The sequence below is a fragment of the Saimiri boliviensis genome, chromosome 7 (assembly GCF_048565385.1).
Source record: "Saimiri boliviensis isolate mSaiBol1 chromosome 7, mSaiBol1.pri, whole genome shotgun sequence".
NCBI classification, from domain to species: Eukaryota; Metazoa; Chordata; class Mammalia; order Primates; family Cebidae; genus Saimiri; species Saimiri boliviensis.
Window position 1 is genome coordinate 113,983,896 of NC_133455.1, and position 22,110 is coordinate 114,006,005.

A 22,110-nucleotide genomic window follows, 5' to 3' on the forward strand; every position below is an offset into this window, starting at 1 on the left:
GTAGACTGTCATGATATTGTCTAATACAGGCCATCCCTCAATCCAAAATTTATCAGAAATATTCAATTTGGAGTGAAATTAGGATGAATATATTAGGTGACTCAACTACTAAGTAATCAAATTCTCCTTGTAGCGGGGTCAAGGTATATTTTGTCTTATTTTATTCCTTGAAGACATCTGTAAATTGTATCACAGTATAGCTTAGTATAGTAACCTTAACAAAGTCCAACCCAAATTTTGACTGTGTCAGTAAATTTTCTTTGATATATAATCAACATCAATTTCAACAGTATCTATGAAAGTGCTTTCGGGAGAGTGTTCTAAATTCTGACCTCTCTTTCTCTCTCAGTCTCTGTAATATCATACAGATTTGTTCCAAGCACCGTCAGAGGAACCTCCATGAATTTTCTGACACTGTTCAATGGATTTGGCTGTTTCACAGGGGCACTGCTGGTGGAGTTGGTATATCTCATCTCAGAAGGTAAAAACAGGTTCATGGCATGCTTATATACATTGATTTGATGACTAGGGAACTGGGAGACCAACCCTTAAGAGAGGGGCTTTGCCAGTGTGGTCTTCTTTTTTTAATTGATCCACTTTTGCAATTAAGATAGAATTAAGATAGGAAAAACACTCTTGCTGTATTCATTAATTTCTGGGAATTGTTTTTCTTTTGATAGGAGGAGGTAATTACAGAATGTCACTTCTCATGAGACACTGTCTGCTGTCCTTAGTGTATTTTAAAACAAACTGATCATTATATTCTTATTAGATCTTTCATTGAGGCCATATTCAATAATGCCTCACAGCTGTCATAGACAGGCCTCAGAAAACGTAAGACCTGTGTAAATACAGGGCATAGGGTACCTAAATGATCTTTTTTTTCTCATGATTTGCCACAGTTTTTATCTATGCAAACAAAGAGAAACTGTGAGTTGAATAATAAATGATATTTGAAAATTTTCCCAATAGAGATTTTGGTCAGAAAAAACAACTATTCTGAAAAATTCAAATATTATTTGAAATACTGAAGTACCTACTAACGCAAGTATTAAACTAAAGCAAATATTAAAGAACTACTCTTTGATTGCATGTTTTGATGAAAACAACAACCAGACAGGATGACAATAATGATTAACCATCACAGTGAAACGACTTTGTCTGTATTTTAAATCTGGACTTTGGAAATGTTGTTCTAAATGCCAATACAGCTTTAATTGAATTTTAATTTACTTTTGCTTATTTAAGGGAAATAATCACAAGTGTATTCTCTACTTTCAAAAACACTTCCAGTTGTGCACTTAAAATGATGTAAGGAAAGTGTTAGTTCCTGTTATCTTGTAACAAACAAATTTAATTTATCTGCTTTTAAACTATGAAAAAAATCAAATTCTATGAAGGAGATACTCCTTTTAACACTAAATCTCCATTCAAAAAATATTTATCAAGGACCCAATCTGTTCCAAGCACCATACTGGGCACTGGTGACACCATGGCAAGCAAAATAAACACTTGCAAGCCCTCAGGAAATTTCCAGGGGTACAAGGAAGCAATGAAATTTAAAGTGAAAAAGCCAATGGTAGGTATAGTAGCAAAGTTCTTGGGAAAAAACCTAGTAATCCTTGATTGATGACTGACAGGATCAAACTCTACCCTTTTCTTAGTTATCTGAGAAAAATAAGGTCAAGCGTGTGTTGAATATTTACTATGTACTAGGCTGTGTGCTACGTGGAATTGTATGAGACATGGTCCAGTTCTCAAAGAAATCAAATTCAAACCGCCATACTAACTGTGTGAACTGAGGCAAGTTGCTGACTTCTCTAGTGCTCAGATTCTTGGTACATAAACTAGACACAAAGCACTGGCATTAAGATTTTGTAAGATAACTTTGAAAAGTCTTACTTATATTCACACCTGAAACATTTTCAGTGTTGAACAGGTTTCCTTTCTTTACATTGCTCAGCAAAGATACCTCCAAAAATTTGCAGAAACAGAATTTCTAGAATCAAATCACATTTGACATACACATGAAGACCTGCAAAGTCAAATATTACTACCAGTTTATCTTTTATACAAATATAAATTTTTCATAGGCTTAAGCAACTTATCCAGAGTTAGACCAAAAAGCCTGGGTTAACTTCTCCCCAAGATCATCCTCACTTTAGATACTAGCCACAAATTTGGAAGTTCCTAGGGCTGTCATTACCTCTGACAAGCTGTGTATAAATGTGGGGGCCCCACAGACTCCCTCAGGTATGATAATTTGCTAGAATAATTCACAGAACTTAGAAAAGTACAATACTTATGATTACAGCTTATTATAGCAAAACAATACAAATCAGAATGAGCTAAAGGGAGAGGCACACGGAGCAAAGTCTGGGAGGTTTCCGAAAGTGGAGCTTCTTTTATCCTCAGGGATGCACTACCCATCGGACACATCAATGTGTGATGATATAAGAATAATACTAACAAGGAAAGCTCACCTGAATTTCATGCCCAACGTTTCTATTGAGACTTATCACATAGGCACTATTGATTGAATCATTGTGAGCTCAATCTCCATCTTCCTTCTGCTCCACAGAAGCTGGGTTGGTATATGTGGCTCAAAGCTCAAAGTCTGATCATGTGGTTGGTCTTCCTGGCTGGCCACTCTCCATTCTGAGTCATCTCATTACCATAAATTATCTGTGGGCCCTCTCCATTCTGAGTTGCCTCATTAGCATAAACTATCAGATGGGAACTGAGGGTCCCACCATAAATAACAGACATTCTATAGACGGCCTCCACAAATCAGTCCAGGCAAAATTTTTAATCACACAACTATTCTTACAAAAACATTTCACTGAAAATCTAAATTTTTATTGAAAATCTGTTTAGCATGGTAGGAGCTTTTATGCATTATTGTAATTATTACAGCAACTTTATATTGTTATTCTTATTTTTTAAATGTAACAATGAAGGCCGAAAAAATACAGTAAAGTTCTCTAGTCATCACAGCTGGTAGCTGACAGAAATTTAATCCTCTTAGCATTCCAAAACCAATTCCAACATTGATTTCAATACACCAAGCAACTTGTAGAAATCCCCAGATGTAAGGGTTTTTAAGGACATTTGTTACTTTTGCAATATAAACTCCTTTGATGGAGGTCTGTATGATATCAATAATATTCTAGACATAGAACAAAGATGGAGAAACAAAAGTTTATGTAATTTTGGCACAATTTGGTGCCCATGAAAGGAAATTTATCAAGGACATATGGTGAGGGCATCCTAGCAAGATGGGTTGTGGGGTGGGACACTTTCTCAACTGTGCTCAAGAGAACATCATTTAAATTACCACTAATCAGTGTAAGCTATTTCTTCTTTTAAGTGTATTCTTTCCAGTTTATAATAATAGTGTGCTATATCAAATTATATCCCAGTAAATTAGAATCATATAGTTGAATGTTGCCTTAGATCTCAACTAGTCTAATGCTGTACCAAAAATAGAAGACATAGTAACATAATCTAGTGCCCAGAAAGATTCTCTACTTTGAGACAAAACCCATCTATTGATGTGTTTTGTGTACCCATCTATTGATTACCATGTTCTACAGAATAAGTCTGATTTTCCATTCACACAGCAGGTCTTCAAACATTTGATACATACTTGGAGAAATAATATGGCATAATGGTTAAGATAATAGATTCTAGAGTCAGACCACCTGAATCTGAATCCAGGTACTCTAGCTATGTGTTCTCAGTTTCTATTTCAGTAATGATAATAATAATTCGTTATGTTGTTCTGAAGATTAAGTAATTAATATGCATAGTAAATGTTCAATAAAAATCGTAATCATGATCCCTTCGATTTTACACACAAACCATCCCAGTCTTTTCATATTGCAGGATTCCTTGATTTTTCACTATCAAGGCCCCTCCATATGAAACATACAACAACTTGTCAGATCTTTCTTAAAATATGGCTTCCAAAATTGAACATAATATGGGTTACAAGATGGGTACAACCAGGATAAGTACGTTACTTTTATCAACCTGGACTCTCTCTCTCTCTGAATGCCAACAGAGATTTTGTTGACCTTTTCATAGTTCCGTCCTGCTTATGGTCAATTAAAACTTGAAACTTTTTTTTAATTTTCAGGAGTTGCTTTCAGTTCAGTTCTATTCATCGCAGTTCTTTTTATCTAATTAAATGCAGTACCTTATTTTTATCTTTAATAAATGTCAACCCATCATCCTAAGTAATAGACATTTATGAAAATTGATTCTGTGTCATCTAGGGAATTACTAATCGTTACTTCTTTACTTGCTTTGTGTCATCTGCAAATCTGGTAAGCAAGTTCCTAGACTTCTTCCAGGTAATTGATAAAATTTTTGAATTGGACAGGACCAAAAAAAAGTCTTACAGAAAATTCCTAGACCTCATTGCAAGTTAATGACAATCCATTAATCCTCTCCTTTTCGATATAATCAGTTCCCAATTCACCTAATTACTATCATTCAGCCCACATACTTCTCCATCATTCACTAAATGACATCACAGGAGACTTTTCACATGTTTTTCTGGAAAGAGGATAAGTCTCTCTTTGTGACAGTCCCTTAAGCCATCAGAATAGTATTCCTCAATGAAAGAAATGAGGTTCATTTAGATAATTTGGCTATAGTAATCCTATAGTGGTGTAATAAATAAAGGCCCTAAAAGAGAGTGACCATAGCATGGTTTTGGGTAGGTTAGTATCTCTCTAAAACTGTTTTTTCTTAATTAAAAAAAGGAAATTACACTTCACTTTTCTCAGAGAGGACGAGGGAATACAATTAAATATTTGAACATTTCTATGCCAGAGATTATTTTTAAATATAAAATTGTCATACATTATAATTGTCCACTTGGCTAAAGACCAGATCAGTCCACTCAAACAATCAGACCAATTTTTTTGGCAGAAGTGACTGTAATGAAACAAACACTCTAATTATATATTTAGGCACCCTGCATCCTTCAGCATTTCATTTAGTATATAGGATATTTTCAACCTTTAAGGATTCATGTCAGCTGAGCATGTGTGCATGTGAGTGTGTGAGAGTGTTAGTATACGACTGGAAAAGAAGATCAGCTATCACAGTCTTCCAGTCTCCAAGCTGCATTAGTCATTTTTAGCACCATGATGGAGAATGGTGTGAATGCGGTAAATTCAAAAGATTTCTCAAAACTTGACTATGCAGACAGATAACTGTTAGAGTGACATTTTCAGTACAAGTGAGAAAACTGATCCTTCTGGGATCTCTAACTCTGAGTGCTTTAAAGGAGAAGATACAGGACTAAACCCATCCTCCTACACTAATCATTTCAGGAATAGTTTATCTAAAAGTAGCAATGCTAATATAAAGGAATGAAGAAGTCAGTCAAACTGCTTATTTCGACTCTGTCCCATTAACAACAAGATCAATTTCCTCACACTCATAAATTCGAACTTAACTTTTCACAAAAATAACAACACAGAATTCAGTAAAAAATGACATCTTACTTATGGACATACAGGTGACTGCAAGATCCAAAGCAAAATGTTTAAGAGAAAAAAGGGATAATTGGGCAGAATCAAGAGGTCAAGCGGTAAATCTCCTTGTCCCTACAAGCTCTTTCTCCTCAAACTTCAGGAAAGGGGCAAAGAAAGTATCTGTTTAATTTCCATAAGGATTATTTTAATTAAAAATGAGATCTCCTAAAAGACTCATTTAAATATCTATGATTATTGAGGCCACTGACAGTTATGTCAGCATGAATCACTGAGTTGCTTTTGAAGCAGGAATTTGCAGTTGCAGTAAATTTGAAAGAAGAAAATATTTATGCATCTGGAAAAGTATTCCAACTGCATTTCATGGGCTTATGCCTACTATCTAAGAGATATGCTCCTTCAAAATCAGATCTATGCCTCCGGTCCAACTTCATATGAGATTACAGATTTTTAGATTCAGAGGAAAAAATAAGTGACCTACTGCTATAATTCACCCTTAGCCAGGCCCATATTCTACTAGTCAAATGGCTTAGTACCAGTGTTCCTGTGGCTAAGTCAGCAGGGCCCCAGCAACTTTCATAGGCAAACCCTGTTCATGGTCCTCAGTCAGAATTAGGTGCAAAGCCCCTCTCATACAATGGTTTTATGCATTTCAGATACAATTTGTTCTATTTGTTCTATATCCTTAAACTTTTACTCCACAGAAACCCCCGATGCTGCCCAGAGGACTTTGAGTTTATAACAGCCTCAGGAAAGAGCCAGCTTTAGACTATGGAAAGCAACTGTCCATTGCTATTGGCTCATGAGAAGTAGAAAAGGCAGACATTTGAGTCAGATGAACTTGAATTCAAACTCAAGTCACCTCTTAATGAGCTCCTAAATCTGAGCTCATTACTTAACCATACTGAGTCCTAGTTTCTCATTCTCTAAAATGGAGTCTGTTTCTCTTTCTAGACTTCAGTAGTAATTTATCTTTCAAGCTTTTCACAAGGACCAGGAGAAATAGATAAAAACCACCAAGTAAATGTAGGTGGACAAAAATATGATTTTTTATAAAAAATAATGATATCTTAATTTAAGTGGGACCTCAACATCTTCCAAGTGGACTAAATGTATTATCGAATGATGTTTTGGTATGGCACTTAATTCTTCAGAAAAGAATAGATTCCGTATTTGCAGAGTTCATTTGTCCTGTTCAACTCCAATTCCAGGTGGAGATTGGGAGGAGATGAAATTACAAAGTGTTCTGAGATTTTTCTTGGCCTCATGGACCCATGTAATTAATGGAGCCTCCTATGCATGATAAACTTATAAGTCTAGGTAGAGTTAGAGAACGTGCACATGCACACTAGGAGTACCTGGAAATAGTCTTGAAGCTGAAACTAGAAAGATAGTACAATTAAGCTTAGTAAGCATAGGAATGAAGTATTTCTGATAGAGACCACATATATCAAGGCCCATAAATAGAGAATTGATAGGTCCATAAGAAGAACCCTGAGAAAGCCAGCAAGCTGCAAATATTAAAAAAAAAATGAAGAAATGGCATGAAGTATTGTTGGAGAGTTAGATAGAGGCACAAAATCACGTGGGACCTTTGGCTACAGGGATTTTATTTTTACTTGAGTGTTATAAGAATGATAACATTCCAAACACCAGTGATCTATTGGTGTCTTAGGAAGATCATTATGGATGCAGTATGATTTTGAGGGAAAAAAGAATAATTTGGGAGAAACAAGAAGGTATAATTGAAGTAATCCAGGTAAGTCCGGAGTAGTAATGAACTAGAGAGGAAGTAGGCAGATGGAGCTAGGTGAATGGATATAAGCTATATTTTAGATGTAGAATCAGTGTCTTAGCGATGGTTTTGAGCAAGAAGACATTACGGTGCAAGAGAGAGGAGGTAGTATCAGGAAAGTATCCCGGGTTCTGCCAGGAGCCACTGAGTGGGCAAAAATTCCATTTACTAAATTGAAAAGACTGGAAAAAGAACAGACTTGAAAATTTGACATCCATTTGCTTTTTAACACATTGTTTGACATACCTTAAGACATCCAAATAGAAATATCTGGAGGCCAGGAAAAAAAAGGTCTTTGTTAGATATATAACTATGAAACTCTGTGGCACAAAAATAACATTTGAAATCATGGAAGTAAATGAAATTACCTAGTGTGAGTATTAAGAATGAAGAGAAAAAGGAGCCCCAACATTAGAGGTTGGATGAAAAAGAAGTAGTTTGCCATGGAAAATACATAGCAGCCAGAGAGCTAGGAGGGGTGAATTATATATGTACATATACACACACGTATTTCTGAGAGACATTTGAGTATATTTTTCTGATAAGAATGCCTGGGGTAAATAGAGAAGTTAAAAATGGAAGAGAAAGAAGAAAGAATTGATGGAGCTAATGCCCTGAGGAAAGGCATGGTGGACTCGGTCAGGTACAACACAGAGAACTTGGCTTCTTTTCAGAAGGTGGATAACTTCTTTCCTGCACTGAAACAGAAGAGAGACGACAGGCACAGGTGCACGCAGATGTATAGTTCTGATACTGAAAATAACCTGGAGCCTTCCTTTGGCACCCGCCATTTTTTAATGAGGTATGCAGCAAGCCACGTGTGAGAGCAAAGAGAATAGGATGAGAATGGGGAGTAGGAAGAGAAAGGATTATGAAATTATTACGAAGATAAAAAGCGATGTAGAAGAGAAGTGTTAAGATCGCTGGTGGTGGCCAGACATGGTGGTTCACGCCTATAATCCCAGCACTTTGAGAGGCTGAGGTGGGCGGATCACCTGAGGTCAGGAATTCGACGCCAGCCTGGCCAACATGGTGGAATCCCTCTCTACTAAAAATACAAAAATTAGCCAGGCGTGGTGGTGTGAACCTGTAATACCTGCTACTCGAAGAGACTTGAGAATTGCTTGAACCCAAGAGGCAGAGGTTGCAGTGAGCCGAGATCATGCCACTGCACTCCAGCCTGGGCAACAAGAGTGAGACTGTCTCAAAAAAAAAAAAAAAAAGAAAAGAAAAGAAAGGAGATTGTTGGTTGTTGAAGGCCCAATTGATGTTGGTGATCATGAAGTGATCCCAAACCACCTAAAGCATGAATTTGCCCAGTGATATTCAGAAGCTCAATGAAGGTGTAAATATGTCTGATAGATTTTTAAATAGCCTAAAGAGCACAAGACACAGGATGAAAGGCACAAAATCTACTCTTAAAGTAATTTGAGGTAAAAGTCTAGTTTCCTCCAAATATGCAAAATATAAGAAAGGCTTTCTTCTAAAATTAAGAAATTAATGTATCTATACTATTAGCTTAGTAGAGCTGCAAATGAAGAACCAACTGTACAAATAAGCAGGTTCTGGGCAAAAATTGGTGTTGTTATATCCATGAAATTATTTAAATTCAATACTTTCCTATTTTAAATAACCCCACTTATAGACTGATTTATTAATTCAATCACAAATACATATTGGGTTCCTACTATGTGCAAGCACTGGCTAGATACTGAATTAATAATACCAAGTCTGATGTTTAATTAACAAGAAGAACTTATAGAAATATTTGACACTCAAATTAATATCAGATATATTCATTTGATTAATGCTATTACAATTACAGTTCATAGCTAGTGGCATTATCACGCTATTATCACAAAGCATTACCTCTCTTCTAAAACTCATTTCCATGATAATTCACTGAAATCATCATGAGAACACACTATCTTGATGGGTTTTTACCTCCCAATGCTCTTCAAGAGGATGAACTCTTCCTTCTAAGCTGGTTATGCCAAATATCACCCATGCCGGTTCTTTCTGCAGTTCAGGTAAACAATGCCTAGCAATTTCTCTACAATTTTGAAAGACACAGTGTTCCTTCCTGGAAACAGCAACCTGACTTCATTTTTATCCACAATTCCCAAGATCTAGAAATGCAAATTAAAGTCGTGATGCAGGCATTATTATCTAAAGCAAAGTATTGTGCATGTGCAGATCTGAGGCCCAATCTCACTTCATCAATTCATTCAACAAATATGTATTCTGTCCCTTTTCCATGACTTTAGGCAAAGAGTTCAGCTGCTCTGTGCCTTTGTTTCCTTGTTTGTAAATTGAGGGTAATAATAATTTGAGTCATTATTAGATAAATATGAAAAATTGATAGAAAAGTCAAAGTTAGAATACAGTTGGTAGGTATTATTTCCTTCAGGTATCATGAAAATTAATGTGTTTTAAAAATTAACTCAGGTAGGAGAGCTATGAATCTCAAATGAAGCATTTAAATCAGGTTACTGAAAGGAGGAAGGGAAGAAATTAACATTTATTAAGTGTCAGTTATATGCAGACCTTGCTATATGCATTTCACAAAGATATTATTTCATTAAATCTTCACAACAATTATTTGGAGGTAGGTATTTGTAGCCCCATCATATATAAGAGGAAAATGAGCTCAGAAAGTTGCATAAATTGTCCAAATCACATAGCAATGGTGGATTCCGGATTCCAAAGCTCTTGTTACATCCACCCTGGAGACAGACTGTTACATCTTTTTAATTGCACCCTTTTTCGCTCCCAAGCAAAAAGCACATAGTGAAGTAGAAGGCTGCTTCAAATAAAGCAGAGTATAAAATCTATTTCAGTTTTGTCTCAACAATTTTGGACTTTTGCTAAAACACCAGCACTACAAAATAACAAAAAAATCTAATGAAGTCTGAGGGAAATAATTGCTTCCTGACTCCAACTATCTTTTGAAGAGATTCCAAAAGGCACATTTTAAGATTTTCATAGTTCCATTACATTCAAAATGAAACAGTAGTTTGTAAAAAGGGAAAATATTGCATCTTTCTCCAAAGAGAGATAACAGAAATCTGCCTTGAATCAAAAGCAATATGCTATAGCACTTAATACCATGTATACTTGAAGTATCTGGTAAAGCTGTGATTTCAGTAGGACATGGAGTGACATATGGCTGAAGTGAGTGAATCTTAGGGTGCAGAACTGATTCATTTCTGTAATTTGAGGTATCATGATTTCTAGAATAATAGCTTAGGACAGTTTTATAAATAGCAAATAACTTCCAAGCTACACTATCAAGGCTGCTAATGACAAGCCTGCTCTTCAGAACTTCAGCTGCTGAAGAGTCCGTGGTGGTAGAAAACCACCCCTTTCTGTTGTTTTATAATTAACCAGAAATTATTTTTGGTAGTCAAATTTTTCCAGTATGTTTGAGAAATTGGTGTTAAAACACTTTTTTTTTTCCTTTTTTGCTGTAAAGGTAATATATAATCAAATAAATCCAAACAATAAAAGAGAAAAAAAAGACCTTGAAACTATGATGGCTATACTGCTATTTGAGTAAATTTTCTTCCAAATTTTCCTATTTGTGGATATTTATCACAAAGCATTACCTCTCTTCTAAAACTCATTTCCATGATAATTCATTGAAATCATCATGAGAACACACTATCTTGATGGGTTTTTACCTCCCAATGCTCTTCAAGAGGATGAACTCATCCTTCTAAGAAAGCTGGTTATGCCAAATATCACCCATGCCGGTTCTTAATAAAATTAGAGATTTTAAATAAAATTAGAGTTTGAATATAACCTACTGAATGCTCAACCAATACATTTGTATAAAGTCTCTGCTTTCTTGCTTCAAATAATATTGTCAGCATATGTCTATGTCATTTGGAGTTTTTTAAAAACATCACTTATGGTATTATATGTTTCATTGCATATACACATACATACATATATGTGTATTATATATGCATATTGTGTGTGTGTGTGTGTGTGTGTGTGTGTGTGTGTGTGTGTGTGTATACCCTTCCCTCCTTAAGGAATATTTAGGTTGTTCCTAATTTTTCTTGCTATAAATATTACTAAGGTGAGCGTTCTTTTCTATAATCATTAAGTACATGACTTATTTCCTCCTTAGAGTAGAATCCTGGAAATGGGATTATTCCTTCAATGAGGATAAATATTTTAAAGACCATTGAGAATTAAAGCAAAATTGATTTCTAAAAGACTGCATCAATTATATGGCCATTGTGAAATGACAATACTTGTCTCAAGATATTAATTTCAGCCCTAAGCATAATATTTTGATCTTTGTCTATCTGATTGGAAAATATTATATTCCATTGCTATTTTAATTTGTATTTTTTAGAGTGTAAAATTGAAATGTTTATAGGACACTTTTCTCTTCTCTTTTGTGATGTGCTTAGTCATATTCTTCGCCTATTTTTCTTTTGGTCATTTTTTGTCATTTTATATATGCTCATTATACTTTAAGAATATTATGATTTGTGTCATAGTTATCGCTAGTATTTTCCCAGTTTTAACTCAGCATTTTATTTTATAGATAAATCTATTTTATACAAGTTTTGCTGCTATGTGTAATCAAATTTGATGATTAATTTCATTGCATTTATCTCTGGTGGTAGAATTTTAATGGTTTCACATTTTGGACTAATTTTATTATTCATACGGATTTCATTTTGGTTCTATTAAAGGAAATACTTGCTTCAAATAAGCAATATTCACAAGAGAATTTAATATACATTGTGAAAAGTTGGTTAAACTTTAAATATTTCACAATCATATAGTAAGTGAAATGAAACTAATCAGTTTTATGTATTTTAACATATTCTTAGGTGGTCTTGGGACTGTTTCAGGGCTTTCTGTCTTGTTCCTTTCAGCTACCTCTTTATTTTAGCTTATTATCACTCTCCTTTTAATTATTATAATAATTGTATGATATATAGTTTATATCACCTATTACTAATCATACTTTTCTTTTTGGTTATTCTTTATTTATGAAAACCATATTCTCCATGGCTTATACTTCTAGACGAATTTCACATTTTTTTTTTTTCTCGCATCTTTTTTTTTTGTTTGAGACAGTGTCTCACTCTATCACCTAGGTTGGAGTGCTGCAACTTCTGCCTTCCTGGTTCAGGCAGTTCTTGTGCCTCAGCCTCCAACTAGCTGGGATTACAGGCATCTGCCACCACACCAGGCTAATTTTTGTATTTTTAGTAGAGACAGGGTTTCACCATGCCAGCCAGGCTGGTATCGAACTCCTGACCTCAAGTAATGAGCCTGCCTCAGCCTCCCAAAGTGCTGGGATTACAGGCATGAGCCACTGCATCTAGTCCCCCAATCTTATTTTTATTTTAATAAAATGAGTAAAACTTTTATGTTAATTTTAGAAAAACTAAAGTTTTTACAATAGATAGTGGTCCATGCAAGTATATAACATACTTTTTAAATTTAATATTTCAAAGTTGAGTTCAGTAAGCATTTTTCTTCATATATATCCTGAACACTTCTTGTTGAAATTATCATAGACATTTTATACATTTTTCCTTTTTGCTATTTGAACTGAATCATTTTCCCTCATTTATAACTCGCTGAGGTGAACACTGTTACACAGGGAGATTATTGCTGTTTATTAATGTATGTGTCTTTATCTGCATCCAATTTCATAAACTTTCTTAGTAAATTTATTAGTATTTCAGTTGATCCTTTTACATTTTCAGAAAAATTATCCTATAATTTATCCTAAATTTAATATGATATTCTAAAATTATCCTATATAATTTTCCTTATTTCCAGTATTCACTCCCATGCTTTGCGTCTTTCTCAGGACCCAGAACTTACAGGGCAATGGTAACACCAGAAGACAGTCACATTTTATCTTGCTCATGATCTTAAAGAGGATACCTTATATTTTTTTATTAAGTATATTTGTAGGATTATAAACATGATCTTAAAGAATATTCCTTATCATATGAAAACTTTATTCTTGTTTTCTAAGAGGTAAACAAATCAGGTTAAATTTTATTGGATGTTTCTTAAGTAGCTCTTAAGATCACCTTATAATATTTCTTAATCATAAGAAACTGGACCTATCATTAGGGTACATTTAATTAATGATTTTTTCAATATTAAATCATCTTTACATATGTGTGATAGACAATACTTAGCAATTATTCTTTTGCTATGTTCTGGAAAGATCCAGAGAAAAGATTTTTTTTTCTGTGAAAATTAAAAAATGCCTAATCTCTCTTTTTTTCTTAAACTGCATTTTATGTTTAATTAACAAATAATAATTGTATATATCTATGGGGTACAATGTAATGTTTCAAGATATACATACATTGTGGAATGACCAAATCAGTCTAATCAGCATATCCATCACCTCACATAATTATCATTTCTCAGTGGTGAGAACATTGAAAATCCACTCTTTTAGCAATTTTGAAACATACAATACATTATTATTGACTACCATCACCATGCTGTGTAATAGATCACCAGAACTAATTCCTCGTGTCTAACTCAAACTTTGTACCACTTGGCCAACATTTCCTCTTTCTCCATCCACCCCCCTGCCCCACCTCAGCCTTTGGTAACCACCGCTCTACTCTCTTTTGTGAGTTTGACTTTTCACATTTAAGTGAGATGATATGGAATTTGTCTTTCTGTGTCTTGCTTATGTCACTTAGCATAAGGTACTCTAGATTCATCCATGTTGTCAAAAATGACAGAATTTTCTTCTTTTTTAAGCCTGAATATTCCACTGGGTATATACACCACTTGTTAAAATGCACTAATCCATTGATGAACACTTCAGTTGCGTTCATATCTTAGCCATTGTGAACAATACTGCAACAAACTGAGAGTCCAAACTGATTTCAACTTCTTTGGATATATATCCAGTAGTAGCATTGCCGGATCATGTGGTAATACTATGGTAATGCTATTTTTAGTTTATTGAGGTACTGCCATACTGATTTCCCTAATAGCTGTACTAATTGGCATTCTCACCAATAGTGTACTAAGGTTTCCTTTTCTTCACATCCTCATCAACACTTATCTTTCATTTTTTTTATAACATTCTAACTGCTGTGAGGTGATACCTCATTGTGGTTTTAATTTGCATATCCCCGAGGATCAGTGATATTGAACAGTTTTTTATATACCTGTTGGCTATTTGTATGTCTTCTTCTAAAAAATGTCTATTCAGGTCATTTGCCCATTTTTAATCAGCTAATTCAGGTTTTTTTCTTACTGAGTAGTTGGAATTCTTTATATGTTTTGGATATTAGCCTCTTACCCAATACATAATTTGCAAATATTTTTCCCAATCTGTGAGATACCTTTTCACTCTGTTATTTCGTTTGCTGTGCAGAAATATTTTAGTCTGACACATTCTCATTTGTCTATTTTTCCTTTTATTGTCAATGCTTCTGTTGTCATAGTGAAGAAATCATTACCTAGACCAATATCATGAAGCTTTTCCCCTGCTCTAGTAGTTTTACTGTTTCATGCCTTACATTGCAGCCTTTAATCTATTTTGAGTTGATTGCTTTTTGTATCTGGTATGAGGTTAGTGTCCAATTTCATTCTTCTGCATTTAGATACACAGCTTTCCCAGCACCATTTATTGAAGAGACTGTACTTTCCCCTTTGTTTGTGTATTACTCCATTTTCACACTGCTATAAAGAATTGCCCAGTACTGGGTAATTTATAAAGGAAAGAAGTTTAATTGACTCACAGTTCAGTATGGCTGGGGAGGCCCCAGGAAACTTATAATTATGGTGGAAGGTGAAGGGGAAGCAAGGCACCTTCTTCAAAGGCGGCAGGAAGAATACTGAGTGAAGGAGGAAGAGTCCCTTATAAAACCATCAGATCTCCCAAGAACTCACTCACTATAATGAGAACAGCATGAGGGAAACTACCCCCATGATTCAATTACCTCCACCTGCTCTCTCCCTTGACACATGGGGATTAGGGGAATTACAATTCAAGATGAGATTTGGGTGGGGACACAAAGCCTAACCATATCAGTTTGTTTTTGGCACCTTTGTCAAAAATCAATTATCTGTAAATGCACAGATTTATTTCAGGACTCTATTATGGTCCACTGATCTATGTGTCTGTTTTTATGCCATGCTGTTTTGATACTAAAGCTTTGTAGTATTCTTTGAAGTCAGGTAGTGTGCTGTCTCCATCTTTGTTTTTTGCTCAAGATTACTTTGCTATTTGGGGTGTTTAGTGGTTCCATATAAATTTTAGGATTGTTTTTCTATTTCTGTGAAAAGTGTCATTGGAATTTTGGTGGGGATCTTAATGTCTCTTTTTAAAAAAACATTCTTTGTAACTTTTTCCTACTATTATTGTTCATTAAGTATTTCCATTTCTTCTTGGTTCAACTTTGGCAATTAATGTTTACCTACTCATCCCATTTCCTTAAGAGTTTTGACTCTAAAATTGCATACTCATAATTAAACATTGCTATCTCCTCTGCATCTGTTGTTACATATTCTGATTGGATTTGCCAGTTTATTTTGTTATATTTTCTCCAATGAATCATCTCAGAACTATTACATCTAAAAATGTTTAATATATTGATTTCCTGTCCTCATCTTTATTTCCTTACTCCTACTTTCCTTAGATTTGTTGCATGTATTTTCTATTTTTTTGTCTTGAATGTTTGTTTTATTTATATTCTTACTTTAAAAATGAAAACCTATGTGTCTTTAAATGTACCTCTGGTTAGAGTTTATATCTATATCTTTAAATGTGTAAATGTAATTTCCTCATTTTCTTCATTTTTCTAAATAATTTGAGATCAGGGGTTTCTTTTTGGATGAGTTAGTTATTTAAGAGGCATATCTGGCCGGGTGTGGTGGTTCACGCCTACAATCCCAGCACTTTGGGAGGCCGAGGCAGGCAGATCATGAGATCAAGAGCTCAAGACCATCTGGTCAACATGGTGAAACCCTGTCTCTACTGAAAATACAAAAATTAGCTGGGCGTGGTGGTGCACACCTATAGTCCCAGCTACTTGGGGAGGCTGAGGCAGGAGAATCGCTCAAACCCAGGAGGGGGAGGTTGTGGTGAGCTATCCCTCCATTGCACTCCAGCCTGGATAACAAGAATGAAACTCTGTCTCCAAAAATAAAAATAAAAATAAAAAAAGAGGCATATCTTCAATTTCTTGAAGGTTTGGTTTCTTATTAATGTTACTGAAACTTCTGTAAGAGGGTGAAGTATTATTTCTTTATACTAACCATGTTGTAATCGTCATTAAACACTTGTCAATCACACTAATTTAATTCTCTACATCCCTTCTTTGCCAATTTGATTTAAAAAGAAAAAAAAAACTCGCCAGAATGTGTTATAGTCATTGATACTAATTACTTATATACTGTTACTTCCAAAAGACAACTGATTTTGTCATGATTTCATTACTTACAGGAAATTCACTGGCATATCTTTAGTTTGAATTGTGTTTTTTATCAATATAAAAAAACTCAGTGTCCCTTTAAAATGTTTTTTTTTTAATTCAGCTTTTCCTGAAATTAGTATTTTCCATTATTTTTTGTCTTCGTCTTACGAGTTTCTCATTTATTATATTATTGTTATTATTATTTTAAGCTTTGTGATTCTGCATTCAGGGTGTTTCCTGTAAGCAACAGTTATAATATGTATTGTAGTCAGTTTTCCTTACCCATATTGGCCCTTTCTCTGCCTCAAAAGAATAGATTTGCTGAGAGGCAGTGTTTATTAACGGGATATTTTTGCTAAGGCCTAAGAAGTATTGGATGCTGTGCAGCCTACGTATGTCTTGTTCCCATTACCTCTTTTATTTGTTTATCACTTTTTGAAATTTTTTATTGATATGTATTAGATGTACTTGTTTTCAGGACACGTGATCATTTGATAAAGTGATATAATCAAATCAAGGTAATTTGGATATCTATTACCTTAAATATCTGTTTCACTTCTTGTCCTATGATTCTATGGGAGTTGCACTCCCTGATGTAGTTTAGAAGCAGAGGTACTTAGTTCTGAGTAGTGGTACGGAGGGATGTATAGAAGAGTTCCTTTTTCATTTCTCCTCCCTCCAAAAGAAAAATAAACAGTAATTATGCATTAAAGCAAAAGCTATTAATATTTTGTCTAGAACTGACCTTGATTTCTGTGGTGAGGGCATGTTTTTGATCATTTCCTATTTACCACATTGGTGACCGGGGGTTACCTCTTACTCTAAATCGTATGAGATTATGGAAAACAGGTATCTAACACTAGACAGATGAGACTGACAGCAGTTTATTAGTCACACACACTCACAGCCTGGGAAAGGAAAATACCCTGATATGTGCAGGGTCACATGGGGTTGTGCTCAGGCATGCAGTGAACAGGCAGGGTCTGTGGGGGGCAGGCTTTGTAGTAACAAAGTGTTGTGATGACAGCCTGGTTCCTGTAGACTGGATGTGATTGGTTGGTTTGAATAATGTTGAGAGCTAGCAGGGGAAGTGAAACCTGTTAGGTTGAGACTTCTGTAGAGTGTAGATAGTCTGGCTAATAAGGGAACTAGTCAGGTGGGGAGGTCTTCCCTCTGGGTGAGGAGCATATCTAATGAAAGCAGGAAAACATGTGGTTAGACCTTTGGGGTCTGTGAGGTTCAAAGGCATCAAGGCAGCAAATGAAATTTTGAGCCTTATAATGTAGGGCACTAGACAGAGGAAAAATAAGCTATATTTCTCTTTCGTATTAGCAAATTTGTGTAGTTGATAGTGTTATAGTATGTGTGTGTCACCACAGATGTTTCTCAATCCAGTTTCAAAAGCCTTAAATTCAGTGTAAATTGCTCAAAGAATCTCACAGTAGGTTGACTGCCAGTCTCAGGACCGGAGTAGAAATGTTGTCCTTAGGTATTTTAGAAAGAATTTGGGGTAAGTGGTTTCAAAGACTGACATCCAGACATTTCAAAACTTTTGAGAAGATGTTAAAGCCGTAAAAGTGGTAGTTGCATTTAACACCAAGAAGCGGACTATAGCAGTGCATTTGATATAACAGCAGGAAGATGAGGGTTCTGCTGAGTGATGCTTCCCTTGACCTCTCTGTTCCTTCTTTCTTTTATATATAAAATAAAGAATGAGTCTAGATGGTTTTACAATCCTTTGTCTCTAAACTGATGGTGATAATTTCAGATAAATAGAAACATTTTATTTAGTGTCTACAAGGCCTAATTCTCCAGAAAAATTACCCTTTGCCTGTCCCCTACTAATTTATGATTTCCTTTTCTTAAGCACTTAACACAGAATGCACATTTCCTGGTACACAAAAAAAATTCTAAAAAATGATTTTCTAATGAACAAATACATCTAGCTAAGCAAGAGATATTTGGGGGAATTCTAAACAATGTTAAATATTTTGAGTCCTCTATTACTTCAACAGTCAAACACTATTACTAACTAGCTGGTTCTATTACAAAAGTAGTAACTAGGATTCACTGTGGGCATTACAAATGGCATGGAATGAATGGCCCATCAGACCCTATGTGGTACATTGTTTTTCACGAGCCTGTTCAGCTAACCTGCAATCTGGAGAAGTTTAGTTAGTCTCATTCTAGACCTCAAGTCTTCACTTTGTCTCCTTTACAAGGATGCTCCTGATTTCAATCAGCTACTGGAAACGTGAGATGAAAAATGGCACAAATGTGAATTATGACAATAAAAGTTTATAAGCTACTAAAATAAAGTTATAGTACCTAAGAGCTGAGTCAACTGACAATGTTAAATGGAACATTTTACAACCGGTCCTGGGATAATGATTAAAAAAAAAAAAAAAAGGCACACAGAGCATGAAGAAATATCTGACAGGAAACAGGCCCAAGATCCAGCTCAGGCTGCATGATGATGTATGAGCTTACCTGGAAAGCCGGCAGGAGGAGGCGATAATCTAAGGTTTGTGGACTGCCTCCTCTGTGTCCAGCCCTTGACAGCCATTATCTCTTTGACTCCTCATGACAACTCAGTGAGGGAGAGTCTGTTGTCATCATCTCATAGAAACTGAGGCTTAAGTGGTCCAGTGATCTGCCCAACGATCACACTGTTAAGGCAAGACTTAACTTTAAAAGTCTGCCTGACTCCAAAGCCCATGCTCTTTCTATATCTTTTTATACCTATTTCTGTCTCTTCACATAGATAGATAATCTCCATACAAATAAAGTACATTTTAAGTATCCTGAGGAACCTTTCTGTCTGACTTGATACAAGTGTTTGTCCCATGCTATCAATTCAGGCGACACTTCTCTTTACCATGTAAATTAGCTATACGGAGAATGTTAAATGATACCTAAATATGGCAAAAGATATGGGACTAGAATGAAGATGAGCATTAGAAAGAAAGTCACATGCTAAAAACGATGTTTAAGGATGACTAAAGGAGCATTGTAGAAATTCTGAGTAATATAGTAGACTTTTTTTTTTGTTAGATAATCCCACTCACAAAATGTTTTGTCCATATCCAAAGATTTATATTACCTTTCTCTGACTTTTCTACAAATGTCCTTCTCTCCTTTCACACAAAACCCCCAAATACCAAGTCACAGTACTTCTCATTTCTGTTTTCCACAGCATCCCCCATGACGACAGTGCTCTGGTGTGCCCAGGGAGATCCAGTGGTATCTCCTAAAAGGCTGGTATTTGCCATAATGACACAATTTCTTAAAAATATTATGTTTTACCTTTAAAGATCTTAGAAAATTTGTATTCTTCCTCTTCATCTGACTCTGTTATAATATAGTCTTTTCAATTACTTCTTATGGACCAGAATTCATGCTCCAGGAAGAATTAATGTCATGTTAATTCTGAGGTTTCACATACTCTATGCAAACTCCTCTCACTCTAGCCAGAGAAACACGGTGATAAAAAGGTATAATCGCATGACATGCAAAGTGCTGATGTGAAATGGAAAGGACAGAAATACGATTGTGATATTAATTCAAGAGGGGGAAAATGGCACTGTTTGAATAGGCTTAGAAGGATGGTTTAGTTCTTCCTGAAAATAAGTAGGATATTATCTCACCGTATCTTGACCTCCAACTCAACTCTCCCCATTCAAGTATAATCAGATGTTTAGTTCCTGTGTGCACACACACACATGCACACACACACACACACATGCATACACACAAAGCACACATATAAACATCAAAAAGGCTACACAATATCCAATAGACAGACTTACAGAAAAACAGTGAGTGAACTTCATTTACTCATCTAAACATCAGATAAAGGCACCATGTCACTATAGCAATAAAACCATATATTTTCATTATAATAGGACCCAAATAAAATTGTAAAGTGGAACTTACAAAATAGGTATGGTAATATTTATTTTGATAAGTATTATGATACCTATCATAATTGGCATTATTTTGCCAAATAACCCCTATTTGTCAGGCATTGTTCTAAATACTAAAAATAAAAGGATAAATAAGATACACACGGCTTCTGAAAATTAACAGCATAATCAAGATTACCTTTACAACACAGTTCTGCTGACAAAATAATACCTATTTTGTAAGTTCCACTTTACCATTGTATTTATCTGTGCTATAATTTATTTAGGGTAGCTTTCACATATAGGTCCAAGAATATAATAGACACAGCTAATTTTCATTGTTGATCCATAGTAACAGTTACCGAGAAGGTAAAAAACTAAAGACAAACAGCTTTAAATGGGAAGCGGCACAATTAATCACAGTTGCCATACCTACGCACTTGCTGACTGTGATCAGATCAGTTAAGTTAAATCCCATCTAAGAGTGTGCGTTGTCAAGGGAGACGCCAAAAACCACTTTCTACTGCAGGAAACAACCCTACAATCCATGTGTCAAAGATGGTACTGAAGCCCAGTCCTATTGGTTCATAGACTGATTGCGCTGGTCCCACACCCTCTTCACCTCCCCTTCTAGGACTTGTTCCTATAAAAAGGCAAAGAAATGATGAATCCTCGGCATTTTCATGTTCAAAGATGATCATTTCCTGTTCTCATAATGCATAGCATTTAAAAAATTCAACTCATTCAGAGTTACAGTTAAATTCTCTCTGTCAAGTTAGATATTTCTCTTTTAAGCATTCTGTAGTGCTACGTATCTGTAATACATTTGGTAACACTAGATGTCCTTGCTGTTTTCAAAGTATTGCCTATAAGTAAGTATGGCATATATAAGATGTATTATATAATGCATTGTATTTTATGTATTAAATGATACCCCAAAATTCACTGAAGAAATAAAAAGTATGTGTGTAGATAGAGACAAAGAAATATAGAGTTATAGCACAGATCCAAAGCAAAAGTCAAAACTTAGAAGCAAATTAAAGCAATTACCTTGAATCCTGAATAGTTTCATATATACCCCGTATGAAATCATAATGAAGTACAGATACTTTATTTGGTAGTATCAAATTGAAGAATTTACTTATTAGGTCAAAAGAAAATCTCCATGTTAGCCAGAGATTGCAAGTAATTTGACCAACAGGGTTATGTGAAATTACGATAAGGTAGCCCTGGATTTATCTAAGTTGTGAAAATAATTTAACATCTATCACCTACATACATTATCTCACTACCCTTACAATTAGCGTATGAAACAGACTATTTGATCACAGAAAATATTTTTCATTCATTCACTATATATTTGCCAAATAATCCCTACATGCCAGGCACTGCTCTGAGTACTACAAATATAAGGATAAATAAGATGCACCCATGGCTCCTGCAAATTAGTAAAATAG

General features: G+C 35.0%; 2 protein-coding genes across 2 annotated transcripts in view; one reads left to right on the top strand and one right to left on the bottom strand.

Annotated features, from left to right (window-relative positions):
• Nucleotides 1-2,733, bottom strand: part of MGST1 (microsomal glutathione S-transferase 1) — a 129,409-nt gene extending 126,676 nt beyond the window's left edge. Inside the window, exon 1 of the mRNA XM_074403251.1 lies at nt 2,484-2,733. The gene's annotated coding sequence lies outside the window, so the exon portion shown is untranslated. The remainder of the gene's footprint in view (nt 1-2,483) is intronic.
• The window catches only part of SLC15A5 (solute carrier family 15 member 5), a 78,301-nt gene that overhangs the window by 50,702 nt on the left and 5,489 nt on the right, over nt 1-22,110 (top strand). Inside the window, exon 7 of the mRNA XM_003934574.2 lies at nt 350-481. Coding sequence (XP_003934623.1) covers nt 350-481 — 132 coding nt within the window. The remainder of the gene's footprint in view (nt 1-349; nt 482-22,110) is intronic.